General features: G+C 35.2%; 1 protein-coding gene across 3 annotated transcripts in view; it reads left to right on the forward strand.

The window, feature by feature from the left end:
- LOC107628962 (membrane-associated 30 kDa protein, chloroplastic) overlaps positions 3,651–8,445 on the forward strand; it is a 5,182-nt gene continuing 387 nt past the window's right edge. The window contains exons 1-11 of one of the 3 annotated variants that reach the window (XM_016331611.2): positions 3,651–3,921; positions 3,998–4,116; positions 4,229–4,339; positions 4,594–4,658; positions 4,742–4,823; positions 5,376–5,450; positions 6,398–6,468; positions 6,561–6,643; positions 7,225–7,289; positions 7,912–7,986; positions 8,124–8,445. In XM_016331611.2, coding sequence (XP_016187097.1) covers positions 3,801–3,921; positions 3,998–4,116; positions 4,229–4,339; positions 4,594–4,658; positions 4,742–4,823; positions 5,376–5,450; positions 6,398–6,468; positions 6,561–6,643; positions 7,225–7,289; positions 7,912–7,986; positions 8,124–8,243 — 987 coding nt within the window. In that variant the 5' untranslated portion in view covers positions 3,651–3,800 and the 3' untranslated portion in view covers positions 8,244–8,445. Of the gene's footprint in view, positions 3,922–3,997; positions 4,117–4,205; positions 4,340–4,593; positions 4,659–4,741; positions 4,824–5,375; positions 5,451–6,397; positions 6,469–6,560; positions 6,644–7,224; positions 7,290–7,911; positions 7,987–8,123 lie in introns of those variants that run through there. The other 2 variants (XM_016331612.2, XM_016331613.2) reach the window with 2 other exon arrangements.

Here is an 8,445-nt window from a genome sequence, read left to right on the forward strand (position 1 = left end):
CTTAATAGGTTTTTGAAGTTCTGCAGATGGACTAGCTGGGTGAATTGGCCGAGTACTATATTGGTGGTGAAGTTGAGAACTTGAGAGTTGATGATGGTTAAGAGAAACATGGAACCTGGAAAAAGTTAAATAAACTTTTGCTATGAGCAGTGATCACTGAGAATTATTATTATATACTACTCATATACTGATATTGATGAGTTGCTATGCGCCTGGCAAGGACGGTGGTTAATCTCGCTTACGTTGAGATATGAGGTCTGAGACTAAATATCCCGCTCGCATCCTTTCGAGTCACAAGAGTGTGCTGGGACTATATCCCTTGGACAGTGAGCCGGGCACTATATACCTGGGGGTACCCATTTTTATTCGTGACCGAAAGGCGACATCCCAAGGGGATGTTTCGGGTTAGCAGTTGATTCGACAATGTGATATCACAGCCAATAGGACAGACATTCATCATGTGCATCTTCTATTTGTTTGTTTGCTTTGCCTAATTGTGTCTTTTGCCTAAATGTATAACATGCTTACTTGCTTCTTGAATTACTTGTTGTATATGTATATTACCCGTGTATTACTTGTTTGCGATTATTTGTGTTTTCTACTGGGATTGAAGAGGCTCAGTAGGCAGTGGCAATGGGATCCCTTGGAGTTTAGGTTGGCGAAGGCTGTGGGACAGTGATGCGTGAGCATCTTTCCTATCTTCTCCTAGTGAATTTGCATTTGAATTGTAAAGTTTAAGCAAGATTTAAATACTTTTTAGCCACTATGAATACTACTTTGAGTTGTGAGTAATTCTTTTTATTTTAGGTAGCATTCAAATAGATTTGACGGAGTTTTAAAGAAGAAGAGGAAGAAAGTGGATGATGTTGTCAACCCTGACCTGCTTGCACTCTAACGGATATAACTTGAGCTACAAAGATCCAATTGACATGATTTCAATGGCATTGGAAAGCTAACTTCTAGAGCTTTCCAACAATATATCATAGTATACACTTTTTCTCCATTTTGTTTGGCCACATTGGCGCCAAACTTAAGATCTCCCAAGTTAGGCGCCGGAGGAAGACAAGCACGCATAATCCATTCGGCTAGAAGAAGGGCTTACATTGCAATTTTGTGCTGCATCATCCATGCCTAACTTCAAATTCATGAATTTAGGTGCTAGTTCGAAGGGAAGCAATGGTCCCCACGCATTCAAGGATTGTTCGAAGATATTATTTATTTCTTTTGATTAAAACTTTTATTTTAATTACAAATAGGAAATATTATTTAGTTTTAGAAAATATATTTTACATTTATTAGGATTAGATATAAAATGGAAAAGATTTAGCCCTTCGGGCTCTCCTTTCTCTTCTCTCTGACCACATTTCGTAATTTACAGTTTTTCAGAATCCTTGTTTTCTCTCTGAACCATGAGCAACTAAGCTTCCACTGTTAAGGTTAGGAGCCCTGTTTATTGTATGGATTGATACTATTACTCTTCTATTTTAATTACTGCTTTGATTTGCATTTCAAGAATTTGTTTTCGTTCTTCATCTTATGAATCTAGGTGGAACGGAAGTATGACCCATATTCTATTTGAGTTCTTGTAAACCTTGGAAAAGCAATTTACTTGAACAACATCTTGAAAACAATTTCTCCTAAATTTTTAATTATTTGGACTTAACGGGATACGTGACATATAATGCTCTTATATTTTGATAATTAGGGTTTCTGTGGCACATAAACTAGTTTTGAACTTAACCCTCTAATCAAAATTAAGTGACCAAGGAATCGGCAGTTGATAAAGGTTAGAGAAGACTATAAAATTCTAAGGAATTAGGGTTTAGTCACATATAGCTTTCCATGAATTGAATCTTGCATGATTAAAATAGTTGGTAAGAAAAGTTAATCCGGAAAATAAACATCTCTGAAACCTTAACTGTTTTACTCATACATTCTTCACACCAATTTACTGCTTGCTTTATTAATTCTCTGAATTTACTGTTTTATGCAATTTAAACCCAAATACCATTTTCTACTTGTCTGACTAAGCCAATCACTCAATCATTGTTGCTTAATCCATCAATCCTCGCAGGATCAACCGTCACTCACTTGAGGTATTACTTGGTACGACTCGGTGTACTTGCTAGTTAGTTTGTGGGTTATAAATTCCGTACCACCTGCCCTGGTGAAGATGGTAGTTTTGTCCCTCTCACGTGTAGACAAGTTGAGGTTGAGGATTCCTTTTCTTGTTACTTCGGGAAAATAGATAGAAGGGTGAGGATTTTCTTTGGTTCAATTCCCAACTGTGGTGAAGACAGTGGTTTTATCCCATTCACGGTTTAAGGATAATTATCCTTGAGATAAATGTGAACAGAATGAATTATATATATATTTGTGGATTTGATTATGATCTTGATTATGTTTGATTAAGATTATGATTGAAATGAGATTATGATTGATGTTGCGGGATGGTGGTTTTCTCCCGTCCACGGTAAGGACGGTAGCTTTGTCCCGCTCATGAATAGGCAAGTTGAGGATGAAAGATTCCCTCTCTTAATGTGATAGACAAGTTAAAGATGAAGGATTTCCTCTCTTGTTGCAGTGTGCATGTGGAAAAGGTAGCAAGGCACTCTCCTTCGATTATATTCCTCATGGGGATACACAACTGAGAGACAATGTCTGGGTTACCGGATGTGTCGGGTCTGGTAGTTTAACTGACACGTGAGCCAAACTGAGCCAAACTGAAAGTGAGCTAAACTGAGCCGAGTTAGACTAAGCTCAAGCTCGGCTCACAAAATTTGAGCTTGGCTCACAGCTCGACTTATTAACAATTGAGCTTATTTCTTAAACTCAAGCTCGACTCACTAAAAGCTCATGAGCTCGCTCGAGCTCACGAGTTAGCTTAAATAATAGGAACATAATCTATAATTCTATATCAATAAATTATAACTTATATATTTTAAAAAATATTTAAAAAGATTAATTTTATATATTTCTATCTATCAATAAATTATAAATTTTTTATTGATGTGCTACATCAAATTTATATATAAAAAATAAATATAAAATTTCAAATAATTAAGATCATATATATATATATATATATAAAATTATATATTACTATTTCATATGTATATATATAATATTAAAAATATAGATTAAATGCATATAGGATATGTGTATATATATAATCGAGTCAGTTTGAGCTTATCCAAGCTCAAACTCGACTCATTTAATTTACGAGCTCAATTCCAAGCTCAAACTTGGCTCACTAGCTCATCTTATCGAACTATTAACGAGTCGAGTTTGAATTAGCTCATGAGCTGACTTGACTCAATTTCAGCTCTAACCATGGTATTTGGTCAAGAGGACGACCCTCCTTTTTACGGGTTTTGTTTTTGGTGTACTCCTTTTTATGGTTTTTGACTTTTTGGTTAACAGTGATCTTATTCTTGTTGGCCCAATTATGTTCAGGCCCAGGATCAGGCCCATTAATAAGAAAGTAGCGAGCGTGGTAGCTGTACTGTTATACTGTAAGAGGAGTGTCACCTTGTGCATGCAGCAACCCATTGGCCAGCGGCAGACCCTTAAATAGAGCTCAGATCCGCGACGGATTAATCCTTGACCTGTCGGGTTGGGGGATACCGTAGGAAACAAAAAAAAAAATACTGTAAGAGGAGTGAGGTTGAGGAGTGTTCCCAAAATTCTCAATATCTTCCGATTCTTATCGTTTTCTTCTTCATCCTCCCATTTCAGCCAAAGCAACACTCCTCTTCTCATCACTCATCACTTTCCAAAATAAAAAAGAAAAGAAAAAAATGGCGTCGAAGCTTCACATATTTACAGGATTACCCCCGGCGCCATTTCATTATTCTTCTTCGTCGTCTACCTCGCTAACCAAGAAACCTCCTCTCACCACTTCCTTCTTCGGCAACGGAGGTAACACGTGTTTTATTGTCCTACGATTCGTTGAAATTAACTTATTCACTAACTTCGATTGTTCTTGTGCTTGAAGTTGTGAAGCTTAGAGGAGTGAAGGTTGTGAAGCCTCTGCGATCTTCCTGTTCCACGAATGGAGGTGGAGCTCTTGGTACTCGAATGAACCTGTTTGATAGATTCGCCAGAGTTGTGAAGGTGAATAACACGAACACTGGGAATTTTTTTATGAGAAAATATTTAGGTTTAGATTTAATATTCTCATTGTTATTTATCGTTATGGTTAGATTTTGTCATCTTAGTAATGCAGTCGTACGCAAATGCAATCATTAGTTCATTTGAAGATCCGGAGAAGATATTGGAGCAAGCCGTGCTTGAGATGAACGATGACTTGACCAAAATGCGTCAAGCTACAGCACAAGTTAGTTACTCCGTTTTGTTTCTTCAGAATTATTTGTTTTTGTTGCTTCGTTGTTTTTATTTGCTTGTTTTGAATATTTTTTATGACAAGGCATTAGTTATTGATTTTTATCCCCCAAAAAAAACGAGAAAAAAGAAGCTATTGGGAACTATTTGAGGTTTAGCTATAACAGTTGAAAGCTGAAAAGAAATTAAAAAAAAAAAAAGAAGCAATGCTTATGTCATTTTTTTTTTTGCTTCATATTCTATCTTAAGGTGTTGGCATCTCAAAAGCGGTTGGAAAATAAATACAAAGCAGCAGAACAAGCTTCTGAAGAGTGGTAATGTATGAAAGAATTATTATCTTAATTTACTTATGACCTTATGTGTATAAATACCACCTTGTGCTTTAAATATGATGTAGGTACCGTAAAGCACAACTTGCTCTTCAGAAAGGTGAGGAAGATCTTGCCCGTGAAGCACTTAAAAGACGCAAATCTTATGCAGTACGTTCCCTTATCCTCTGGGGGACTTTTGCTCTTTTGAGTTACTAGTTTTTGGAGAGGATTTTTTTTACATATAGGGATGTGCAAATAATCAAATGAAGTTTTGTTTTTTAATTTCCTTTCCTTGTTAAATGCGGTAGTATTTTTTCCTCCCTTCCTTTGATTAATTGAATTGAAACATTTTTTACTTATACTTGCTATGGTTCCCATTCATACAAGCATTTCTTAAAGGTCGATGGGAACTCCTTTGTCTACCCAAGTGATGTATTGCTGTATCAAATTCTCTTTCCTACAAGCATGCCTAACTCTTCTTTTTGTTGTGTACGCAAGTGATTTATTATAATAGTCAAATGTATACGTCTATGATGTGAATTGACTATTAAGGTTGTCATGTCCTGTTATAAGGTTTTGTGATTATCTGATGTTAGTTCAAATTTCTTCAGTAGTGAAAAGACCTTTTAATACTTAATATCTGTGAAGTGATTTTGTTTATATATTTCAATTCATTATTATAATAAGGTTGTCTTATTATATGCTTCTTATATATTGCAGGATAATGCTAGTTCTTTGAAAGCCCAACTTGATCAACAAAAGAGTGTTGTTGACAATCTTGTCTCCAATACACGGGTAAATGTTATTCTTTGTTGGTACATTTAGACTCTGAAATGATCAGTATTATAAAAGTATTTTTGAAGCACTTTGATGAATTGCAGTGCTGCCTCTTTGAATGTCACTCTGGATTAGTATTGATTATTGGGATGTATGTTCCTAAAACCTTACTAGATTGTTACACACCTTGGTTTCCTTAGGATGGATAGCTGTTATGTGTGTTTTCTCCAATCCTAGGTGTACCTACCTATAGAGTACCTGTATGTGTGAAGCTTATGTTACCTTCTTGTTTTCTTTCTACCATCTCAATGATGATATCTAGGAAAACCCTAGTCATAACCTATTGAGTTGTTGGGCTTCCACTAAGGTTCAACATCCGATTGGATATGAAATTCTCCATTCCTGTGATTGTATGATAAATCTGGGTTAGCTATGAAGTTTCAAGTAAATTATATTGAGTATACTAATATAAAACAGGAAATGGCTGAAAGAAATAGGCATAAGGATATGAATATGAGTGCGAAAGGAAGAGAAGTAATCCACTTGGGTTTTGAATATTAATGTAAATCCTAATGAATGAAAGTGGGCCTATAATGCTAATGTCAATAATGCATTTTAAATTTTGTTGAAAAGAAGAAATTCTTTAATATATTCGAGCTTTGTGTACTAGACCAATAATTTATGGTCCCATCATTTATTGAAGTCTAATTTTATTGCTAGCTAATTATAAGTAGCCCAGTGTTCGAATTGGGTGCATCAGGTTGGTTCAATAATTTATTGATGTTAATTTGTGTGCTGGATGTGGACACAATGCTGTATTTCTGCTGCTTTGTAAGAAATTGCATCTTCCCAGAATCCCATAAGCTGTTGAAAATTGTTGGGCTATTTTAATTATAACGCAGGATTTTTTTGTTATAACTAGTGATGTAAGTTTCTCCCATTTTTGCTTTGTTAATTGCTTGTAGCTTCTGGAGAGTAAGATACAGGAGGCGAGATCAAAGAAGGATACTCTGAAAGCAAGAGCTCAATCTGCAAAGTTTGTCCAAACCATTTTCTGATTGACTCGCATTTTATTACAGTCTATTCCTAATCCCTTTTAATCCTGGTTGTTGATTAATGTTCCTTTAGGACTTCAACCAAGGTGAGTGAGATGCTGGGAAATGTCAATACAAGTGGTGCTCTGTCTGCTTTTGAAAAAATGGAAGAGAAAGGTGAATAAAAATTATTGACATTACTCATTAGTTGTTCGGGTATATAAATATATAATAATACTATGCTGGTCTATCCTTGATGTATGCCCTTGCTTAAATTGGATTGACAGAAAGATATTAATGGTTCTATGCTTTGTATCCTGCTCCCCTTTCCTATATATATATATATAATCTGATATCTTGAAGCTTCTAGTGGTTCAAAATATTTGACATTTGCATTCATTTCAACAATCTGAATAGTTTTATTTGCATATTCACGAGTTATTACGATTATGCTGAACACATACCTTGTGTTTTATAGATTTTATGCCCTTATGTGTGTGCTATTCTTATTTCTTAAATTGTTGTAGTTCATGTAATTGTAGTCAAAATATATGGTAACAGAAGTTTATGAGTAATTTATGAGTAAAACTGAAGTTGGTATAGTTGGACATGATAAGTGCCTAATCAATATGTGAATAGTAGCTCAATTGGAAATGGCGTGTATGCCAGAACCATTTGCATGAAATTTCTATGTGCTTTTTATTATATATGAAATATAAGATTATTTTCTTCGTATTTATTTTATGTTATCTTGATAGTGATGGCAATGGAGTCCCAAGCCGAAGCTCTTGGCCAGTTAACAAGTGATGATCTTGAAGGGAAGGTAGGTAACTTGTGTACCATGTAACGTTCAAGTTTGTATATATAGTTACATGTTGAGCTTGTGAAAGAAAAATAAAAATAAAGCCAGCCTAGGTTTATAAAATGTATTGATGTTCTAATAATAATAATGGAAAATATATTCTTCTAAAATATTATCATAGCTATGTTCATTGTGTTTGTCACTGGGTTAGTATATAAATGCCTGCTAATGGGATACCAAAGGTAGTTATGCTAATTTGCCCAGTTCACCTCCCTTGGAAATTTTGAAAATCACCTCTTGAGAAGTTCTTCCTTAGGAAAATTGACACTGGAGTTCCAATGATTATGTTACAAACTTTTCTATTGTAAATATTTTCCTTTGGTTAATTATGATTTGAGTATGGCTTAGAACCACTAAACCACAGGATAACTCTAATTTCCAAATGTGTTTGGATTCATTGTCTGAGTTGGTGGTGAAATTGATTGATTCTCGAGTCTTATCTAGGGCCGCATCATCCCTTGATCTTTAAATTCATGAAATTTGTGAAGTTTGAAGTTGCAAAGGCTGTACAATTTATTTTTTGATTTTTTTGGAATTATGGATTCCCCCCCAACATGAACACATTAACTGTTGATTTTTGCAGTTTGCAATGCTAGAGAGCTCATCAGTTGATGATGACCTTGCAAATCTGAAGAAAGAACTCTCTGTTGGCTCGAAGGTATGCTTCGAATGACTGTTATCTTTCTCCAATATCATTATATCATGATAAACTAAGTGAAGGGAGAGAAATTGTTTAGTTCCCACATGCTACATATCTTTTTAACTATTCATTCTTTAACTGTTTGCTTGAAGCAGAAAGGAGAGCTTCCCCCTGGAAGAAGTAGCACAACTAGCGCCAACACCGGAATTCCATTTCGAGATGTTGAGATAGAAAGGGAGCTTGATCAATTGAGGCAAAGAGCAAAGGATTTTTAAAAGGCATGGAATGTTTTTTTCGTTTCTTCGTATTTCATGCTTGAATTTCGTATGCTTCAGATATCAAACACTGTACAGTTAAGTGCCAATCGCGATTAAAATTATTTACAACCAAATGCTGGATGGAAAATGGAATAGATAAGCTGCATGCTTCTGTAGCTCATGTGTGACATCTAAGCACACTGATATACTGTAGTATATC

This window comes from Arachis ipaensis, chromosome B03 (genome assembly GCF_000816755.2).
Source record: "Arachis ipaensis cultivar K30076 chromosome B03, Araip1.1, whole genome shotgun sequence".
Taxonomy (NCBI): Eukaryota; Viridiplantae; Streptophyta; class Magnoliopsida; order Fabales; family Fabaceae; genus Arachis; species Arachis ipaensis.